Source organism: Hyla sarda, chromosome 2 (genome assembly GCF_029499605.1).
Source record: "Hyla sarda isolate aHylSar1 chromosome 2, aHylSar1.hap1, whole genome shotgun sequence".
NCBI classification, from domain to species: domain Eukaryota; kingdom Metazoa; phylum Chordata; class Amphibia; order Anura; family Hylidae; genus Hyla; species Hyla sarda.
The window spans coordinates 358370343-358393664 of NC_079190.1; the positions used below are offsets into that span (position 1 = coordinate 358370343).

Below are 23322 nucleotides of genomic sequence, written 5' to 3' on the forward strand. Positions count from 1 at the left end.
TACCCCGTCTATTGTGGGAGCGCAGGACGGGGAAAACGAAAGTAAACCCCCCCGCCCCAGATCTGCTATTGGTGGTCGCGTCTAGACCACCAATAGCAGAGATAGGAGGGGTGGCAACTCTGCACCTCACTCCTATCGCTTTAGGGGGATCATGGGTGTCTTAGACACCCGCGATCCCCCTTCTATTCCTGGTCACCGGGTCACCATAGACCCGTAATGACCCGGAATCGGCGCAAATCGCAAGTGTGAATTCACTTGCGATTTGTGCCGATCGATGACATGGGGGGGGGTCTAATGACCCCCCTGGGCATTTGCACGGGGTGCCTGCTGATAGATATCAGCAGTCCCCCCGCCCCGATCCCCGGGGGCCGAAATTCCCACGGGCGTATGGATACGCCCTTCGTCCTTAAGTACCAGGACGCAAGGGCGTATGCATACGCCCTTCGTCCCCAACAGGTTAAAGAATTTATTAGCAAATTATGGTGGAAAATAAGTATTTGGTCATCTACAAACAAGCAAGATTTCTGACTCTCACAGACCTGTAACTTTTTCTTTAAGAGTCTCCTCTATCCTCCACTCGTTACCTGTATTCATGGCACCTTTTTGAATACCTGTACACAACCTCAGTCACACTCCAAATTCCACTATGGCCCAGACCAAAGAGCTATCGAAGGACACCAGAAACAAAATTGTAGACCTGCACCAGGCTGGGAAGACTGAATCTGCAATAGGCAAACAGTTTTGTGTGAAGAAATCAACTGTGGGAGCAATTATTCAAAAATGGAAGACATTCAAGACCACAGACTCGATCTGGGGCTCCATGCAAGATCTCACCCTGTGGCGACAAAATGATCACAAGAACGGTGAGCAAAAAACCCAGAACCACACGGAGGAAATAGTGAATGACCTGCAGAGAGCTAGGACCAAAGTAACAAAGGCTACCATCAGTAACACACTACGCTGCCAGGGACTCAAATCATGCAGTGCCAGACATGTTCCCCTGCTTAAGCTAGTACATGTCCAGGCCCGTCTGAAGTTTGCTAGAGAGCATTTAGATGATCCAGAAGAGTATTGGGAGAATGTCATATGGTCAGATGAAACCAAAGTAGAACTTTTTTTGTAAAAACTCAACTCGTTGGGTTTGGAGGAGAAAGAATGTTGAGTTGCATCCAACGAACACCATACCTACAGTGAAGAATGGGGGTGGAAACATCATGCTTTTTTCACTGTTTTTCAGCTAAGGGACCAGGTTGACTGATCCGTGTAAAGAAAAGAATTAATGGGGCCATATATTGTGAGATTTTGAGTGAAAACCTCCTTACATCAGCAAGGGAATTGAAGATGAAATGTGGCTGGGTCTTTCAGCATGACAATGATCCCAAACACACCGCCCCGGTAACGAGGGAGTGGCTTTGTAAGAAGCATTTCAAAGTCATGGAGTAGCCTAGCCAGTCTCCAGATCTCAACCCCATAGAAAACCTTTGGAGGGAGTTGAAATTCAGTGTTGCCCAGCGACAGCCCCAAAACATCACTGCTCTACAGGAGATCTGCATGGAGGAATGGGCCACAATACCAGCAACAGTGTGTGAAAACCTTGTTAAAACTTACAGAAAACGTTTGACCTTTGTCATTGCCAACAAAGGGTATATAACAAAGTATTGAGATGAACTTTTGTTATTGACCAAATACTTATTTTCCACCATAATTTGTGAATATATTCTTTAAAAATCAGACAATGTGATTTTATGTTTTTTTTTTTTTTTTCTCAATATGTCTCTCATAGTTGAGGTATACCTATGATGAAAATTACAGGCCTCCCTCATCTTTTTAAGTGGGAGAACTTGCCCAATTGGTGGCTGACTAAATAATTTTTGTCCCACTGTAATTCTATATATGATGTCAAATATAAGTATTCAGTTTCGGCCCTAAATGTTATTGGATACAACCAGTTTGTGCAGTTTCTCATTCAGTTTAAATTTAAAAAATCGCCCTACATGCTTTCTCATAAACTTTTACCCATACACAAATGCTTTTTTAGTTTTTAAATCTGTATGGGGCCCATTAAGTGTTACTAATACTGAGGTTTTCTAAATATTCTACTTAATTTTAATATATAGAAAGGCATATAATATATGGGTTGATATATCTGGTAAGATGAATGATAAATGCTTCTTTATTCAAGCCTCTTTTTTCTATTACCTATAAGCTTTTCTTTTAAGTTTAGTTAGTCTGACACCCTAGCCAGACTTGGACTAACCCATGAGAAAACATATGGATGCCCCAATGGACTACTGAATTGCACTGATACATGTTTATGCATTTTGAAAAGCAAAAATAGGCAAAAAAAAAGTGGATAGGGGATAAGTGTCTGGTCATGGGGGTTCGTCTGTTGGGATCCCTGGCGATCTCTTGCCAAGCACTTAAATTATGCAACCATCTCAATACTTACTACTCTCTGAAATAGCAAAAGTTTTGTATGGTAAGTTGTATTGTAAGTTGATGTATGGAAAATGGTAATATAGTTTCCAATTAAAACAGGGAGGATTTTATTGACCCAGAGGCCCAGAGCAATACAATATAATGTACACAAGAGAGGGAGCCCTAAAGCAAATATCTAACTGGGCTTCCACTATTGTGGAAAGTTTGTTCCCCCGGATACTATTTCCATGGTCTTTAAATTGTTTCCCAACCAGATAGTTTCCTGACAAGGTAGTTTCTCTGAAGATAGTCCTGCACAGGTTTCCCTTAAACTAAGGAGATAGGACCAACCTGGGCTAGGCCTCATCGCTCTAGGACTACTAAGAAGGTGCACAAACTATGTTATATCGGACCTTGTCTCAGACAATTTTCAGTCCACTTCTGTTCCTTCTACATATACCACATCTCATATCGGCTCAAATCAAGTAATATTGCTTTTTAATTTCCTGTTCTTAAGAAAAATATTAGACACAACAGGAAAGCTGTGTTTAAAAATGTTTTGTGATAAAATATACCCTCACCTTTTTTTTTCTTCTTTTTTTTTTTTTTCCAAAGTTAAAGTTTATTGAATTTTAACAATGGAACAAGGGAAAATCAATCAGATAAACAGTACAAGTAGCAGGTGGCCACTCACAATAATGAAAATAGTGAGAAATAACAGATACTACCACACAACGGAGCTTGTAAGGTCAGGGGTGGGTCCGGCAATTCCTAGGTTCGATAATATGTCAGAGCATAGCAGGTAGAGGGACTAGAAACGGTCAGAGACCACCCCCCAAGACATGGTATGACTGCAGGGGCTTTAAGGTGAGCAGGGAGTGTGAGGGACCAGGAGAGGCTTTCCTGAGTAGTTTAGAGCTATTAGCTGCAAGGCTGCGAATATGAACCCGGGAAGGGTAACATAGACAAGTCAAGAGAGCTAGTTGGGACTAGTAAGAAAGGGAGGAGAGAAAACAGAGGGGGAAGTATAGGGAGGGAGAGCTGAGGAATAAGAGGAGAAACAGGACTCACAGCTTACCACTAGGAACTTACCGAGTGAATCAGACCAGAGGCCCCCTCGACCGCCAGAGGTGTCACGTCAAGGGGCAGGAGAAGGGGGGGTCAGTACAGTCATGTATATGAGGAGGGGGGGTGAGGGTGGGGCTCCACAGTTAGTGCAGGAAGGGGTCAGTAAATATGGAGACTCAGTGATTAGTTTTCAAGGTAAAGTTGGGCGTAGTCTGTGGAGGAAGTGAAAGCCATCCACGGGAACCAGGTCTGCGTGAACTTGTGTACCTGTTTTGGGGACTCTGCCCGTAATTCCTCCATTCTATGCAGTCGGGGCAGCTCCTGGAGCCAGGATGAGATAGTGGGAACTCTGCGTGACTTCCACAATCAAGGTATCACTGTTCTGGCTGCCAAGAGCATAAAAGTGATCACCTTTTTTTATTTTTATTGCGTATACCTTTTATGTATCAGAGGTGTGTACGGAAATTTGGGAATGGAGAACAAATTCCTATGAGGTTGATTTATTAAACTGATGAAGGCTGCATAAAGCACAGTTTGCAAATGGAATAGGTTGCTTCTCCTCAAGCTTGTTGATCCTGGGGATAGGTAATAAACATATCAACAGTGGATCACAAGAGAGTCATGAAGGTTGGTGCCACGGGAGGGTACCATCTCTTTTTGGAAAGAGGAGTTAGCTGAAGTAAGCTAAAATGCTATTTATAATATGTACTTTAAGAAGAGAAAGGGAAACGAATGGAAGAAACAGAAGGGGGAAAAAAAAGAAAAAAAAATGTTTAAAAACAGTTAGAATGAAAGAAAGGTGAAAGAGGAGAGGCAGTGGAAGTGAAGAAAGAGGAAAGGAGGTGGTGAGAAGTGATTTGGCAATTTTTAACCTGTTGGGGACGAAGGGCGTATGCATACGCCCTTGCGTCCTGGTACTTAAGGACGAAGGGCATATACATACACCCGTGGGAATTTCGGTCCCTGCCGTGGACGGACCGGAAAGGGGTGACTGCCGATATCGATCGGCAGGCACCCCGCGCAAATGCCCCCCCAATGTCGGCGATCGGCGCAAATCGCAAGTGAATTCATCGATTTGTGCCGATGCCGGGTCATTACGGGTCTATGGAGACCCGGAATATAAGGGGGATTGCGGTTGTCTAAGACACCTACGATCCCCCTGAAGGGATAGGAGTGAGGTGCCAGGGGTGCCACCCCTCCTATCCCTGCTATTGGAGGTCCACAATAGGCGGGGCAGAACGGGGAAACGAAGGGGACCAGCGCCGAAGATCCACTTACCTGTCCGGAGGCAGCGGGGGACGGTGATCGGCGGGCGGCCACGTTGTGCGGCTCCCTGGATCCTATGGAAGCCGGTAAGATGCCTAGCAACATCTGGAGGGCTACAGTGGTCTCTAACCTCTGGAATATGTAGTTTGCAACAGCTGGAGGACTGCAGTTTGAGACCACTATACAATGGTCTCTAAACTGTATCCCTCCAGATCTTGCAAAACTACAACTCCTAGCATGCCCAAACAGCCCTTTGCTGTCTGGGCATGCTGGGATTTGTAGTTTTGATACATCTGGAGGATCACAGTTTGGAGATCACTGTCCAGTGGTCTATAAACTGTAGCCCTCCAGATTTAGCAAAACTGCAAATTCCAGCATGCCCAAACAGAAAACAGCTGTCTCAGCATGCTTGGAGTTGTAGTTGCGTAACTCCAGCTGTTGCATAACTACATCTCCCAGTGTGCCCTTTGGCAATCAGTACATGCTTGGAGTTGTAGTTTTGCAACAGCTGGAGGCACACTGGTTGTAAAATACTGAGTTAGGTGACAGAACCTAACTGAAGGTTTTCCAACCAGTGTACCTCCAGCTGTTGCCAAAGGACAACTCCCAGCATGCACGGTCTGTCAGTACATGCTGGGAGTTGTAGTTTTGCAACAGCTGGAGGAACACTGGTTGGAAAATACTGAGTTAGGTAACAGAACCTAACTGAAGGTTTTCCAAACAGTGTGCTTCCAGCTGTTGCAAAAGTACAACTCCACAATCAGTACATGCTGGGAGTTGTAGTTTTGAAACAGCTGGAAGTTTGCCCCCCCCATGTGAACGTACAGGGTACATTCACACGGGCAGGTTTACAGTAAGTTTCCTGCTTCAAGTTTGGGCTGCGGCAAATTTTTCGCCGCAGCGCAAACTCCTAGCGGGAAACTCCCCGTAACACGCCAGTGCAAATGTACCCTAAAAACACTACACTACACTTACACAAAATAAAGGGTAAAACACAACATATACACCCCCTTACACTGTCCCCCCAATAAAAATGAAAAACGTATTGTACGGCAGTGTTTCCAAAACGGAGCCTCTCAGCATTTCTGGACAGCCACTGACTGTCCAGGCATGCTGGAAGTTTAGCAACAGCTGGAGGCACCCTGTTTGGGAATCACTGGCATGGAATACCCCATTGTCCCCCCCTTTGCAATCCCTAATTTAGTCCCCAAATGCGCAATGGCGCTCTCTCACTTCAGAGCCCTGTCATATTTCAAGGAAACAGTTTAGGGCCACATATGGGGTATTTTCGTACTCGGGAGAAATTTCACTACAAATTTTGGGGGCTTTTTCTCCTTTTACCCCTTATGAAAAGGAAAAGTTGGGGGTTACACCAGCGTGTTAGCGTAAAAAAAATTAAAAAAATTACACTAACATGCTGGTGTTGCCCCATACTTTTTATTTTCTCAAGTGGTAAAAGGAAAAAAAGGCTCCCAAAATTTGTAACTCAATTTCTCCTGAGTATGGAAATACCCCATATGTGGGCGTAAAATGCTCTGTGGGCGTACAACAAGGCTCAGGAGTGAGCCTGCAAATGTACCTCATGTACATTTGAGGCCTAAAGTGGTGATTTGCACAGGGGTGGCTGATTTTACAGTGGTTCTGACATAAATGCAAAAACATAAATACCCACATGTGACCCCATTTTGGAAACTACACCCCTCACGGAACGTGACAAGGGGTATAGTAAGCCTTAACACCCCACAGGTGTTTGACGAATTTTCATAAAATTTGGATGGGAAAATGTAAAAAAAAAGTTTTCACTAAAATGCTGGTGTTACTCTAAATTTTTCACTTTCACAAGGGAAAATAGGAAAAAATAAAAATAAATGTGTAGCCCCATTTCTTTTGAGTAAGAACATACCCCTTATGTGGATGTAAAATGCTCTGCTGGCACACTAAAATGGTCAGAAGAGAAGAAGCGCCATTGGGATTTTGAAGAGAAAATGTGTCCGGAATTGAAGGCCACATGTGTTTACAAAGCCCCCATAGTGCCAGAACAATGGACCTCCCCCACATGTGACCCCATTTTGGAAACTACACCCCTCATGTATTTAATGTATTTAGGGGTACAGTGAGCATTTACGCTCCACAGGTGTCTGACAGATTTTTTGAACAGTGGTCCGTGAAAATGAAAAATTAAATATATAATTTATTTGGAATGTCTATTTTCCTTACAAGCAGAGAGCTTCAAAGTTAGAAAAATGCTACATTTTCAAATTTTTCATCAAATTTTTGCATTTTTCACAGGGAAATGATGCAAGTATCGACGGAAATTTAACACTACCATAAAGTAGAATATGTCACGAAAGAACAATCTCGGAATCAAATTTATATGTAAAAGCATCCCAGAGTTATTAATACTTAAAGTGACAGTGGTCAGATTTGCAAAAAATGCTCCCCTCCTTAGGGTCATAATGGGCTCCGTCCCCAAGGGGTTAATTTAATTTTTTTTTTTTATAGGGAGGTGGAATTCAATGTACAATTGCAAGGAAGAAGAAAGAGGGGATTATCGACACAATGAGTTTGCAAGGTTTGTGGGTGCTACAGGGTGAGACAGGGCACTAAGCTTAAAATTGAGAAGTGTAAAGGGAAGTGGTGGTGGTGGTGGGGGGGATTGGGGGATCATTTATAAGTGTGACATGGTTTGTAATCATATGATGATGTACTATTTATTGTAGTTGATGTTAAAAGGAATAAAATATATAAAAAAAATATATATATATATATATATATATATATATATATATATATATATACCTTCACTGTAAGTTATTTCTTTGAATTTACGCTAGAGATATATAAGGGAGCTGATGTCTGTGCTTAACACTTGGCAAAATATTGGAATCACACCTAAATTTGACAAATCTAGTAAAACGACATACTTTATAAAGCCTGATAAACACATATGCCCTTTTACAGGGCCATTAAATGATTCAGTATTTAAAATTCACCAATCTATCTGCTCCTAAGGTTTATAGCAAAATCTTTACCCAACTTCTCTAAGATTGTTCTGATTATTTAAATGAATGTGCCAGCTCGCAAAGGATTGATAAAATATGAGACACATTTAAAAGCATTTGTGGGTAGTAATTTTAATGGGATCAGTAACATAGTTTTCTAAACTTATGAGAAGTCAAAGAAGCATAAAATGACTCCACGTCTTCCTTACAGAGCAAGTACATCATTTTGAAGAAGCATTGAACACACAGAAATATATTTTATGTAATCATAGCCATTAGTGTCAGGTAAATAGTTATACTTGTTTATTGCCACTCATTTTTAATAGAAATATGATTTAGGATTATCCTAGAAAAACACATATAAATGATAATATCTTACAGGTATTCAATTGTTAAGACAACTCTAAGGAAATAATACCATACAGTGTAGAATAAAAGGGCAATTTTTGGGCTCTAGGCATTACATTTAGTGGGTTGTTTGTCTAAAATATTTTTTATTATTAGTTTAATTCATCTCTACCTAAAAAGTGGTAGAAATGTCCTACTTCTTGTTAACATACTTTTTAGTTAGTAGATAAGTCGTAGGGCACCAAAAGAAAGTTATATATCTAAAAAGTCAAACTTCGTAGGGTTCTTTGTATTTTGTTACCACAGAAAAACATAAGACCACACAAAAGTTGTAAACACAAAACAGGATATTTTTTAGGCCCCTTTTTGACAAAATGACCTGAAAACAGGCAAGGGAAAACCTTTCACTTGCTTCCAGCCCGACCCACCACCACCATTCCAGACTGCTCAGCGATACTAGCACAGGACACTTGGCGAAGGATACTGCAGTCAATCATTGGCATCAACAGTCATCTGCTTAGTGTACATGGATCTCAAGGGGCTTTTTTACCAGTCTGTCCGGAAGTAGGACTGGGTAAGTAGTGTGCAAAAGGTTGAGTATGTTTTTTTTTTTTTTGTTACCTTTTTTGTTTATATTGGACCAGCCTTTGCCTGTCCTCAGGTCATTTTGTCAAAGGGGTAAAAAAAAATACAAAAAAAACATTTAATCAGCTTTTTGCTTCATTTTTTCAATTTTAGAGTCATAAAAGGAATACAAAGTAGTTAAAAGGTGGATACAAACTTCAAACTTGAATCTTAAACAAGAATGATGACTACTAACATATCTAAACAAAGTCAACCCCCAAAATAAGATAAAGTTCTCAATTTCGTATCATTTCTAAAATAATTTTTAACACCTTCAGAATTTTTCTCTTTTAAAAAAAAACAAAACAAAGAGACACTACAGAACAATGTTCATAGTTACAAGTTTCCTGTGGTGTCTTTCAAATTAGATCTATACAGGACTGCACCTTCCATAAGGCAAAGTGAGAATCTCACCTTACTGGGACGACTGCAGGGGGGGCATCAAGTTGTTACAGCTGTAGACTGCCCCTGCAGTGAATGAAAAAAGTCTAGTAACTGTTATGATAGCTTTAATACACAAACACCTAGCAATGTCTCGCTACGATGTAGATGGCCGCTACAACATGTAAATTAAGTGCACCTCTAATCTTTTCTCTATAGGCTGCAATCCTCATTGGCCAGCAGTAATAGATGACAATTTTGTTGTATTATTAATGTTCATTTGTCAAAGAAGGTCCCATAATACATCTCAGTTTATTGCCTGGGACTTAAAATGCTACAATCTGGTTATACATCTTGTATGTCATTTATACTTAGACCTGAGTTATTGCTTTTCATGTCTAAAGTGGGAAACATGCAGTGAAGTAACATCGAAAATTGTTGGCAGAAAATGACCTTGAGATCCACATAGTCTGACCTCATGTTATTTCCATTGTATGTTAGGATAGATATATGTTTATCTTAGGCATGTTTACATTTACTTACAGCAATCCACAACTGTTGGAAGTAAGATACACGTAAAGTACATGTGTGTCCTAGCAATGCATACAAGCCTAAGGTAAAGCAAAGTGCCACGTCCAATGAGTGGCTGATAAACTGAAGACCAGAGCTGTGCATGTAATACAGGTATAACCATTCATTTTAATGGTTGGTGTGTACAGTAATACTACATTTCCCCTTAGAATAGTAATTTATAGTTGAGTTATCAACTTTTGTCTCCAGGCCTTTTAAGGCAGATCAAGTCAGCTTTATTTATAAAAGTCTTCATGAAAAATCCTCACACAATGTGTGTAAGACTGGATTGCTGATTTTATATATCTGCATATATATAGAGAAGAAAAGAAGCAGCTGCAGCACACCGGAGTATCAAAAAAATTGAAGAGTGTTTATTCCAGCTAAAAATAGGACAGCGTTTCTGTGGTCTCACAACAATATTCTCAAGTCAGACTTGAGAAAGGTGGTGTGAGACCACAAACATTTTGTCCTATTTTTTGCTGGAATAAACACTTTTCCATTTTTTTTATACTCCGGAGTGCTGCAGCTGCTTCTTTTCTTCTGCAAATTTTTGGACCCAGGACCGGGGTCCCTGAGACTGCTTGCACCCACAGATTTTTTGCTTCTGAGAGTGCTGCTCCATTTCCTTTTCTTGTATGTATATATATATATATATATATATATATATATATATATATATAGATATATATATATATATATATATAGATAGATATATAAACATTCTTTTTTAGAAAAAAAAATAGGATTCTCTTATAAAGTTAGATATCTTAAAACATATTTTCTGAGCATTCATAAATTCATATAAAGTGTCATATGAATTTGTGAAAAGGTTGTACAAAATTTGAAAAAAGTTGCATTTTTTTTCCAGAAACAGTACCATGGGATGTGTCTGGAATCTCAGCTATTCTCAATTGAAGGAAGACTGCAGAATGGGGTTAAGCTATAATACTGCACACAACCTATGGACTGCTATGGCATTGACTTGTTATTGGCTTGAGAAAGCATTGGGTTAGACACAAAACGTCGCCCACCGTCGCCCAAGCCTGAACATCTCCTTACCTCTGGCTCTGCCCAACTTGTGATGCTTTTAATATTGATTACTTAATAAAATATACATTTTTAATCCCCAGAAAAGTAGTGAGTTCTATCCTTTTCTGTTCTTTCTTTCTGTTGTTTGGAAATAAGTAGCCATGTTTTATTAATCCTATACAACCCATTCAAAGTAAGATTACAGAAAGACCTTGATTTACATAATAGAGATTCATAACTCACTCACCGTGATGACCTCTAAGATCTGATTTTTACATTTATTTAGCTCATTTTTTGCTCCTAAGAAACAGTATGTGTACTGGTGAAATATTCAAATCGCTCAAGGGCTTACAGCTACCAATATAAAATCATCAAGTTTAAGACAGCACATTGGGACAACTCTGGTCTATAAATTATTTTCTATATTTAAAAATATATAAGGATATTGCAGTACTGTTTGAAAGTTAGGTTCTAGGCATACATTCGGATTTCACATTTTAACAGTGTAGCTGAACGCAGCGGTACGCCTATATAACTGTGTATGTCTGCTGGTGACTCATATAATATTAAAAAATGTACTATATACTGTTTTTTTTTACTATTTATTATTTATTGTCGGAACATATGCCAAAGATATACAATTTTTGTATATTTTGGGTATTAAAGTACAAGAGCCTGTTTGAGTACTTATACGTATTTGTAAGTCCTATAGGAATCTATGAAGTATATGAATATCAGCACCCATTTATTAAGTGAATAATATGAGTTTTGCTGTTAAAATAGAAACATTGCAGATAAGGAGAATCCAGACAACAGTATTTGCAAGTATTTTCAGAAAATAAACTTACAGTCCTAGCAGTCAGCTTACCAGCAGAGCAATGTAAGTCAATTATGAGGCTATTCATAGGTATTCTTTTCATGTATCAGGTCATAGTTCAAGTTGTCTCCATCAAATTAGATGCATTTTCTTAAATCAATACCGTTTGCTAATGCCATTACAATAGATAACATAAGTCATGAAACTTCCAATTAAAGAACCTCGCAATACAAGGAATACATTTAGAACAATCATACAGAAAGGAACATTGAAAACCAATGATGACATTTTGCTAAAAATATTTTCCCACTGCATGCACCCTTCGGAAAGGGGATATCTGCAAGTAACTTTTAATGTAAAAAAAGAGAGATGTCAATAGTCTATTGTGAAAATTTTAATATTTTTAGATAAACTACTGTTGGAATGTTATAACAATTGTATGTGCATAGATATAAGCAATGAGTAACATTAAAACCCCCTCTTCTATCCCATTTAGGACTCCACAAGACTTTGAAGGGTATCTGGTGCCAAAATATTAGCAACAGATCCAGTCCTGATAGTTATGAGCTGCAACCTTTATGCTTTAAAGAGAAGGTTCCCTAATTTAGGACTATCATACATATTCAAAAGAAGAGGGTGGCATGGCCATCAATTGTGGTGCTGCTGCTAAATTGAACCCTTTTTTTGATGGATTTCCCTACAGATTATACACAGTTGCTCGAGATGACAGTGTTCCCTGTAATCTATTTAATATCATCTGCAGAAATCCATATCTGTCCTGTATTATGATCCAATAATACATGGTGCAATCTTATATATAATCATGGGAATAAAGGTAAAACATAAGGAAGAATCAATACATTTTCAGATTAAATGGATACAATACTTAAGAAAATAGGGAAGATGTATCAAAACTGGTGAAAGTTAATGCCGTATATACTCGAGTATAAACCGACCCAAATATAAGCCGAGGCCCCTAATTTCACCCCAAAAACCCAGGAAAAGTTATTGCCTTGACTATAAGCCTAGGGTGGGAAATACATCATCCCCCCTGTCATCATCCAGACCCCCATCATTAACAACCTCATCATCATCACCCTGTCATCACCGCCCCTTCATCATCACCGCCTGTCATCATCCCCCTGTCATCATCCCACCCCCCCTCATCATCACTGCCTGTCATCATCCCACCCCCCCTTTCATCATCACCGCCTGTCATCCTCCCCTTATCATTCCACACCCCCCTTCATCATCCCCTTGTCATTATCCCACCCCCCTTCATCATCTCCTTGTCATCATCCCACACCCCCCCCTTCATCATCCCCTTGTCATCATCACATCCCCCATTCATCATCACCACATGTCATCAGCCCCCCACCCCTTCATCATCACCGCTTGTCATTGTCTGATACAGTGGTCTTCAACCTGCGGACCTCCAGATGTTTCAAAACAACAACTCCCAGCAAGCCCGGGCAGCCATCGGCTGTCTGGGTTTGCTGGGAGTTGTAGTTTTGAAACATCTGGAGGTCCACAGGTTAAAGACCACTGCGGCCTTCGACATCATTCAGCCCCCCCCCCCCCCCTCTCACCCCCTTTAGTTCTGTACTCACCTCCGCTCGGCGGGAGGTTAGGGTGAGCTGGTTCGGGTCATCTGTGCTGCAGGGACCGTCCGGTGGGGAGGGATAGTCATTCCGGGCTGTCCATCTTCACCGGGGGGGCCTCTTCTCCGCACTTCGGGCCCGGAATAGAGACGTTGCCTTGACGACGACGCACAGGGACGTTACTCATGAACGTCCCTGTACGTCATCGTCAAGGCAATGTGACTATTCCAGGGCCGGGCCCGAAGAGCGGAGAAGAGGCCCCCCCGGTGAAGATGGACAGCCCGGAATGACTATCCCTCCCCACCGGACGGTCCCTGCAGCACAGATGGCCCAGACTAGCGCACCCTAACGTCCCGCCGAGCGGAGGTGAGTACAAAATTAAAGGGGGTGAGAGGGGGGGGGCTGGATGATGATGAAGGCCTCAGTGGTCTTCAACCTGCGGACCTCCAGATGTTTCAAAACTACAACTCCCAGCAAGCCCGGACAGCCGATGGCTGCCCGGGCTTGCTGGGAGTTGTAGTTTTGAAACATCTGGAGGTCCGCAGGTTGAAGACCACTGAGGGCGGAGAGTTCACTCAAGTATAAGCCGAGGGGGGTGTTTTCAGCACGAAAAATTGTGCTGAAAAACTCTGCTTATACTCGAGTATATATGGTACTTAACTGTTGCCTATGACATCTTCTTACTATTTTTTAAAGGCTTTATGGAAAATAACAAGTTCATAGAGAGTTATTATTGAAGAATGTAAAATTGTTATGGCTTTTTAGCAATTAGGCATGAAATAGAGTTATTGTCTCTAAGAATAATTATCATGCCAACTATTGCTCAGTCAAAGTATCTTTACAACATAAAGTTATCAAGGCAATGCTATTTTTTATGTTATTGTGGCAACTCAAGCCTTGTGTGAAAGAAGCCTGTCCCAAGATAACATAAAAAAGATTATTACGTATACATGTTGTATGAAAAAATTATAATAATTCTGTTGGAAAATAATCACTTACACTAACAACGGGATCTTCACGAATAAGGTAAATGTCTGGCTGGCATGTGAAGCCTTTTTTATTCTGACTAACTTTTATAGATAAAACTTTTATATCTGGTTTCTGCCCTCCAGTAACTCTTGCAATGGGTTACAGAAATAATATATATATGTATATATATATATATATATATATATATATATATATATATATATATATATATATATAGTGGGGCAAAAAAGTATTTAGTCAGCCACCAATTGTGCAAGTTCTCCCACTTAAAAAGATGAGAAGAGAGGCCTGTAATTTTCATCATAGGTATACCTCAACTATGAGAGACATAATGAGAAAAAAAAATCCATAAAATCACACTGTCTGATTTTTTAAGAATTTATTTGCAAATTATGGTGGAAAATAAGTATTTGGTCAATAACAAAAGTTCATCTCAATACTTAGTTATTTACCCTTTGTTGGCAATGACAGAGGTCAACATTTTCTGTAAGTCTTCACAAGGTTTTCACACACTGTTGCTGGTATTTTGGCCCATTCCTCCGTGCAGATCTCCTCTAGAGCAGTGATGTTTTGGGGCTGTTGCTGGGCAACACAGACTTTCAACTTTCAAAGTTTTCTATGGAGTTGAGATCTGGAGACTGGCTACTCCAAGACCATGAAATGCTTCTTACGAAGCCACTCCTTAGTTGCCTGTGTGGTCATGCTGAAAGACCCAGCCATGTTTCATCTTCAATGCCCTTGCTGATGGAAGGAGGTTTTCACTCAAAATCTCACAATACATGGCCCCATTCATTCTTTCCTTTAAACGGATCAGTCATCCTGGTCCCTTAGCTGAAAAACAGCCATGCTTCACAGTAGGTATGGTGTTCTTTGGATGCAACTCAGCATTCTTTACTTTAACCTCCAAACATGAAGAGTTGAGTTTTTACCAAAAAAGTTCTACTTTGGTTTCATCTGTCCATTCTCCCAATCCTCTTCTGGATCACCCAAATGCTCTCTAGCAAACTTCAGATAGGCCCGGACATGTACTGGCTTAAAGGGGTTCTCCAGTGCTTAGACATCTTATCTCCTATCCAAAGGAAAGGGGATAAGATGCCTGATCACGGGAGTCCCGCCACTTGGGACCCCCGTGATCTTGCATGCGGCACCCCATTTGTAATCAGTCCCCAGAGCGAACACGTCTGATTACTGTCGATCATGGGGTCGGAGGCGTGTGACATCACGCCTCCGCCCCCTGTGTGACCTCACGCTCTGCCCCTCAATGCAAGTCTATGGGAGGGAGCGTGACAGCTATCACTCCCGCTCCCGTAGGCTTGCATTGAGGGGCGGAGCGTGACATCACACAGGGCGGAGGCGTGATGTCATACGCCGTCGGCCCTGTGGTCGCTGGTAATCTGACCCGGAGCAAACACACTCCGGGGACTGATTACAAACGGGGAGCTGCGTGAAAGATCACGGGGGTCCCCAGCAGTGGGATTCCCGCGATCAGGCATCTTATCCCCTATCCTTTGGATAGGGGATAAGATGTCTAAGCACCGGAGTACCCCTTTAAACAGGGGGACACATCTGGCACTGCATCTGGTGGCGTAGTGTGTTACTGATGGTAGCCTTTGTTACTTTGGTGCCAGCTCTCTGCAGGTCATTCACTAGGTCCCCTGTGTGGTTATGGGATTTTTGCTCACCGTTCTTGTGATCATTTTGATACCACAGTGTGAGATCTTGCGTTGAGCCCCAGATTGTGTCTGTGGTCTTGTATGTCTTCCATTTTCTAATAATGGCTCCCACAGTTGATTTCTTCACAACAAGTTTCTTGCCTATTGCAGATTCAGTCTTCCCAGCCTGGTGCAGGTCTACAATTATGTTTCTGGTGTCCTTTCACAGCTCTTTGGTCTTGGTCATAGTGGAGTTTGGAGTGTGACTGTTTGAGGTTGTGTACAGGTGTCTTTTAAACTGATAACAAGTTCAACCAGGTGCCATTAATACAGGCAACAAGTGGAGGACAGAGGAGACTCTTAAAGAAGAAGTTACAGGTCTGTGACAGCCAGAAATCTTGTCTGTTTGTAGGTGACCAAATACTTATTTTCACCATAATTTGAAAATAAATTGTTTAAGAATCAAACAATGTGATTTTATGGATTTTTTTTTCTCATTATGTCTCTCATAGTTGAGGTATACCTATGATAAAATTTACAGGCCTCTCTCATCTTTTTTGCCCCACTGTGCATATACACACACATATATATATATATATATATATATATATATATATATATATATATATATATATAGTTTTGATGTGCATCTTTGTTTTATGTTATTCTAACAATAATACTTTTATGTTGCACTTTGATCAAAGACAGTGTATTGCAATGACCATAATATTCAACTCCTAAAAATCAATGTGATACAAAAAGAAAGGTTAATTGGGCAGGGTGGCTGGTGGATGAGTTCTCCTGAATGGAACAAAAGGTTTTTACTGTGCAAATGCATTACAGACTAAAGAAGAAGAAATAACAAAGACCTCTGAACTGCTGTTTGCTGAATGTGTTCCTGACTTTACTGACTGCAGTCATTTTGTATTTTCCATTTTTTTGTCCAGACATTTTTGGGTACCGTATTAATCTTGCTGTCGCTCAAAATGTTGGTAACTGATAATTGTTAGATACATTGATGAATGCAGTCAAATTATATTGGTTACCATTTTGGCCAATGATCTTCTGGTTATAGGATCAAACTACCTAAACCATCTAATATCAGTGTTTGTATAACTTCACCAGAGTAAGACTAACATAGTAACATACTTTTTAAGACTGATAAAGATGTACATTCATCTGGTACTGCCTATTATCCTGCAATATGTTGATTCGGAGGAGAGAAAAAACATATGAGGTAGAAGCCAGTTTTACTTATTATAGGGAGAACAATTTCTTGCTGAAAACAAGTCTGGCAACCAGAATAAATCACTGGTTTGCTGATCCTTCTCCAGACTCTCATAACTATGACTTTTAATATTATTATACCCCAGAAATGCAGTTTTCCCCTGACAACTTCCTCCGGCAAAGAGTTCCATAGTCTTACTGCTCTTACAGTAAAAAAGCTCTTTCAATGCTTTTGTGAAAACCTTCTTTTCTCTAGTTAAAGGGGATGTCTCTATTTGTTATTGATAAAGTCTTGAGAATAAATAGTGGATAAATGTCAGCACAGCTGCAATGCTGGTGGTACATGTTGTGGCATCAATCAATAACCAATAGCATCAGGGGGGAGGCCTCCTGTGCCAAAACATGTTCTGTCTCTACCACTACTATGATCAGATATGAATAAATACTACAGTTATTGCATCCAATTTGGTGAGTGCTGGGATCTTCTTACAACTCTTCACTATATATATATATATATATATATATATATATATATATATATATATATATATTTATATATTTATATATATATATATATATATATATATATAGAAAGATCATGAGAGATCTTTAAAGGGGAACAGTTTAAATCAACTGGTGCCTGAATGTTAAACAGATTTGTAAATTACTCCTATTAAAATGTTTTTATTTTTCTTGTACTTATTAGCTGCTGAATACTACAGATGAAATACTTTTCTTTTTGGAACACAGAGCTCTCTGCTGACATCATGACCACAGTGCTCTCTGCTGACATCTCTGTCCATTTTAGGAACTGTCCAGAGCAGCATATGTTTGCTATGGGGAACTTCTCCTACTCTGGGCAGTTCTTAAAATGGACAGAGATATCAGCAGGGAGCACTGTGCTCGTGATTCAGCAGAGAGCTCTGTGTTCCAAAAAGAAAATAATTCCCTCTGTAGTATTCAGCAGCTAATAAGTACTGGAAGGACTAAGATTTTTTTTAATAGAAGTAATTTACAAATCTCAAATAGAATTATAACTAAACCAATATAGACCTGGGCAACCCAATAGTAACACCGATACTCACGGTACCCACAAATATAGAAAAAAATAGGTAAACAAAAAATTGTGGCTCAAGGTCAAAGATAGTGGATCCAAATGTAAGGTATGAATAACAGTGATTTATTCAAAATCTGATAAAATTACAAGACAGTATAATAAACAGTGGTACCAGTGATTCACAGGGCCCTTGTGATATCACGATAGTCACTAATAAAATTATACAGATAAAATAATTGATAAATAAATGTGACCATCACAGTTAGGCAATAGAAAATATAGAAAATTGCAATATAATTCAGTCCACCAGGGTAGTGTTAACTGAAAAGTCCATAACAATCTAGCAGCAGTAATAGTTAAAAATTGATGTTAGTGGATTTATAGCTGCAGTAACCCCTAGCAACAGTCTTTTTTAGTTCTTTATCTGCAATTGCATTTAAAGCCTGATACTCAATAGGTCAGACAGTGTGGGATAAAGATAAATTGCCGGCATATATTAAGTCAATGAGTGATTACACTGTTTCAATTGAACTGAACAGTAGCGCTTAGATGATAGGAAATAGATACTCTGTAATCTCACCGCTCCTGGGCTGCTGCAATGTATATAGCAGAGGATCGCTTCCAGATGTCCGCGATCTCCCAGATGGACTCTCCGTCCGTGGAACAACACTGCCGGAGACTCGGCTTTCTCCTAAGGGGCAGTGTTGGTCAGCGGTGGTCCCGTAGTACCGGTCCTGCAGCGCTTCTATTCGTAGTTACCTGCAGCATCCTCGTGGCAGCGAGGCGCGCGTATCACAAGACGGGTGGCTGATAATCGTCCTTCCTGCTGGCAGCGGGGTAGGTAACCAGCAAGGGTTAAGTAGATAGTAATGATGGTGGTCACAATGTCTTTATAATAATGCTGGACGCGTTTCAAAACTGTCTCAGTTTTTTCTTCAGCAGCAATTAGACGTATATGAATAATATGGCGCTATCCTGCAATCTTATATATCATTAACTCCTCCTCTACTTAGGTTGTCAATAAACAATAGTAAACAAAAACATGAATGAACTCAAAAACTAAGGATGTATATACACTCTAATGGATGAACAATATAACTAGAAATTATATATATATATATATATATATATATATATATATATATATATATACCAAAAAACAAAGAGAGCGGCACTCCAGGTACGTGTAACCCCGTGCGGGTGTATTTATTCACACATCTGTAGAAAAGCGCAACGTTTCGGCTCCTCAATAGAGCCTTTCTCAAGCTCGTGCTTGAGAAAGGCTCTATTGAGGAGCCGAAACGTTGCGCTTTTCTACAGATGTGTGAATAAATACACCCGCACGGGGTTACACGTACTTGGAGTGCCGCTCTCTTTGTTTTTTGGTGAATTTCTTGGGGCCTGAGTCGGACCCTGGAGCTGAGCACCCAACAGGATCTGGAATCCTTGGCAATAGCCACGCATGGTGCTTCTTCATTTGGATTGTTACTATATATATATATATATATATATATAAATATTACTAAATAACAATATACACATCATTCTAAAATGGTAATTATATATTGATAAATAAATGGCAGATATTATATATAATGTCATAAATAATTACACTTATTATTAAAAATAGAGAGGACACATTTACCATATTTTTCGCCGTATAAGACGCACTTTTTCTTCCCCAAAACTGGGGGGGGGGGGAAAGTTGGTGCGTCTTATACGGCGAATACCTGGGACCTGCCGCTAATACAGGACATAACCGATCGCGGTGATGCCCTGTATTAACCCTTAAGACGCGGCGATCAAAGCTGACTGCCGCATCTGAAGCTAAAATAACACTAACCTGGCTGCTCAGTCGGGCTGTTCGGGACCGCCGCGGTGAAATCGTGGCGTCCCGAACAGCTTACAGGTAACCGAGAGGGACCTTACCTGCCTCCTCGGTGTCTTCTGCCGGGATCCCCTGCGCTCTCCTTCAACGTCATCACGTCGTTGCGCACGCCGTCATCCAATAGGAGCGGCGTGCGTAGCGGCGTGATGACAGCGACGTGATGACGGCGATGGAGAGAGTGGATCCCGGGGAAGAAGAAGTCCGGAGCGTCAGGGACACCACGGGAACGCAGCGACAGCGATGGAGCGACATCCAGGGAACCGGTGACGGGTCCGGAGCGGCGGGGACACGTGAGTATTACCTCCTATACCAGTGGTCTTAAACCTGCGGACCTACAGATGTTGCAAAACTACAACTCCCAGCATGCCCGGACAGCCAACGGCTGTCCGAGCATGCTGTGAGTTGTAGTTTTGCAACATCTGGAGGTCCGCAGGTTGAAGACCACTATTGGGTTGAGAATCTTTATTTTCTTAGATTTAGCACCTATAAATTGGGTGCATCTTATACGCCAGTGCGTCCTATAGGGCGAAAAATACGGTATATGAAAAATAAAGAAATAAAATAAGTGAATAAAATATATATGGAATGAATGGAATGTATAAAATATGTGAATAAAATATATACGGAATGAATATCAGAACTACATGGCTATATTGTATGCGAATAATAAATAATTGATATACATGTAATAAATATAGGAATATAACCCAAGATATGTATAAAATAAAATGTGAAAATATAAAAATATGCACTACAGATTAAATATAGATATAAGAGAACTAGAGGACTCATAGTGAAGAAATGACCAAAATGAGAATATTAATTACATGAAACATACATCTGGATATAAATTACAGTGAATATAAACTATAAAAAATAATACATATTGACTGATACCTAATGTACTAAAATATTAAAGTATTAAAATATTAAAATTTTAAAATTGACATGTGGATGTGAGGAAGGGCCCAATAAAGGGTCTGTCGTGGTGCTGATAGTACAGCCAGACTCATGACGGACCGTCCAAAGGGTCCTCCCCCCAAATTGATCTAAAAACGAAAATTAAAAGTTAATCCAAAAAAACGTACAGTTCAATATCGTTATTAAGACCTCTGGGTGCTAATGAGCCAAATTCAAAGATTTTGCGTGACTCCGCCCTAGACTTTTTGCTGATAAAATTACCACCACGCCAATCTGGTTCGATTTTTTGAAGGGCTATATATTTTAGATTATTGGTATTGCCTTGATGGAAAAATTTTAAATGTGCCGACAAGGGGTGTTTTTCATTCTGTTTTTTAATATTGTATCTATGTTCTAGAATCCTAGTTTTCAGTGCACGTGAAGTCCGTCCCACATACTGTTTGTGGCATGGGCACTGAATTAAATAAATTACTCCCTTGCTGGCACAATTTAAAAAATCTTTAATGGTGAACCTAAAATCATTGGATGTGGAGTTGACTGATACTGTCCTTTTCACAAAATTTGTAGATTTACAATTTGGACATTGTCCACATCTAAAAAAAAAAACCTTAAGGTCAACTAGGGTGGAGTCTGCATCTTTTTGTTGTTTAATTTGTCGTACTGTCGGAGCTATTTTAATAGACAAATTAGGGGCTCTAGTATATACTATGGGAGGTCTAGCAGGAATGATATCACCTATAGTTTTGTCCTGTTGAATTAATGGCCAGTATCTTTTAATAATACTTTTGATTTTGCGGTATTGAGTGTTAAAAGGAATGATTAATTTTGCATTATCCATGGTGGAGTCGGTGTGTGGACCTGGATTTTAAGGTTGGGAGAAAGTGGCTCTATCTAACTGACGGATTTTATCAAGGGACTGTTGTACTTTATCTGATGGATACTGTTTTTCCAGAAATTGATGAGTGAGGGCTTCTGCTTCAATTTCAAACTGTTCATTGTTTGTACAGTTCCTTTTAAGTCTACGGAACTGACTTGTAGGGACCTTTGTGAGCCAGCGGGGAACATGGCAACTTGTGTGAAGTATAAAACCATTCTTTGCGACTTTTTTACGGAAGGTGCTACATATCAGTTTCTCCTCACTCGCTGATATAAGTAGGTCCAAAAATTAGGCGTGAATTTTAAATTCAAATTGTTATTATTTAATGATGAAATAAAGTTATCCAGCTCCACCCCAGACCCTCGCCATATGAAATAGATATCATCAATATATCTGTGCCATGTCACCAGATTTGCCCCCAGTTGTGGATCAATGATGTTGTTTTCCCAGTCTTGGGTTATATTCCTATATTTATTACATGCATATCAATTATTTATTATTTGCATACGATATAGCCATGTAGTTCTGAGATTCATTCCATATATATTTTATTCACATATTTTATACATTCCATTCATTCCATATTTATTTTATTCACTTATTTTATTTCTTTATTTTTCATATAAATGTGTCCTCTCTATTTTTAATAAGTGTAATTATTTATGACATTATATATAATATCTGCCATTTATTTATCAATATATAATTACCATTTTAGAATGATGTGTATATTGTTATTTAGTAATATTTATATATATTTTCTAGTTATATTGTTCATCCATTAGAATGTATATACATCCTTAGTTTTTGAGTTCATTCATGTTTTTGGTTACTATTGTTTATTGACACTGGAAGTGATGACCTAAGTAGAGGAGGAGTTAATGATATATAAGATTGCAGGATAGCTCCATATCATTTATATACGTCTAATTGCTGCTGAAGAAAAAACGTAGACAGTTTTGAAACGCGTCCAGCATTATTATAAAGACATTGTGACCACCATCATTACTATCTACTTAACCCTTGCTGGTTACCTACCCCGCTGCCAGCAGGAGGGACGATTATCAGCCACCCGGCTTGTGATATGCACGCCTCGCTGCCATGAGGACGCTGCAGTTAACTATGAATAGAAGCGCTGCAGGAATGGTACTACGGGACCACCGCTGACCAACACTGCAGCTTAGGAGAAGGCCGAGTCTTCGGCAGTGTTGTTCCACGCACGGAGAGTCCATCTGGGAGATCGCGGACATCTGGAAGCGATCCTCTGCTATATACATTGCAGCAGCCCAGGAGCGGTGAGATTACAGAGTATCTATTTCCTATCATCTAAGCGCTACTGTTCAGTTCAATTGAAACAGTGTAATCACTCATTGACTTAATATATGCCGGCAATTTATCTTTACCCCACACTGTCTGACCTATTGAGTATCAGGCTTTAAATGCAATTGCAGATAAAGAACTAAAAAAAAGACTGTTGCTACGGATTACTGCAGCTATAAATCCACTAACATCAATTTTTACCTATTACTGCTGCTAGATTGTTATGGACTTTTCAGTTAACACTACCCTGTTGGACTGAATTA

At 40.0% G+C, this 23322-nt stretch overlaps 1 protein-coding gene across 2 annotated transcripts in view; it reads right to left on the reverse strand.

The window, feature by feature from the left end:
• TAFA3 (TAFA chemokine like family member 3) overlaps positions 1–23322 on the reverse strand; it is a 402721-nt gene that overhangs the window by 14184 nt on the left and 365215 nt on the right. The window contains exon 5 of one of the 2 annotated variants that reach the window (XM_056558306.1): positions 9141–9194. The exons of the other annotated variant lie outside the window; for it this stretch is intronic. Coding sequence (XP_056414281.1) covers positions 9168–9194 — 27 coding nt within the window. The 3' untranslated portion in view covers positions 9141–9167. The remainder of the gene's footprint in view (positions 1–9140; positions 9195–23322) is intronic. 2 annotated transcript variants of the gene reach the window in all.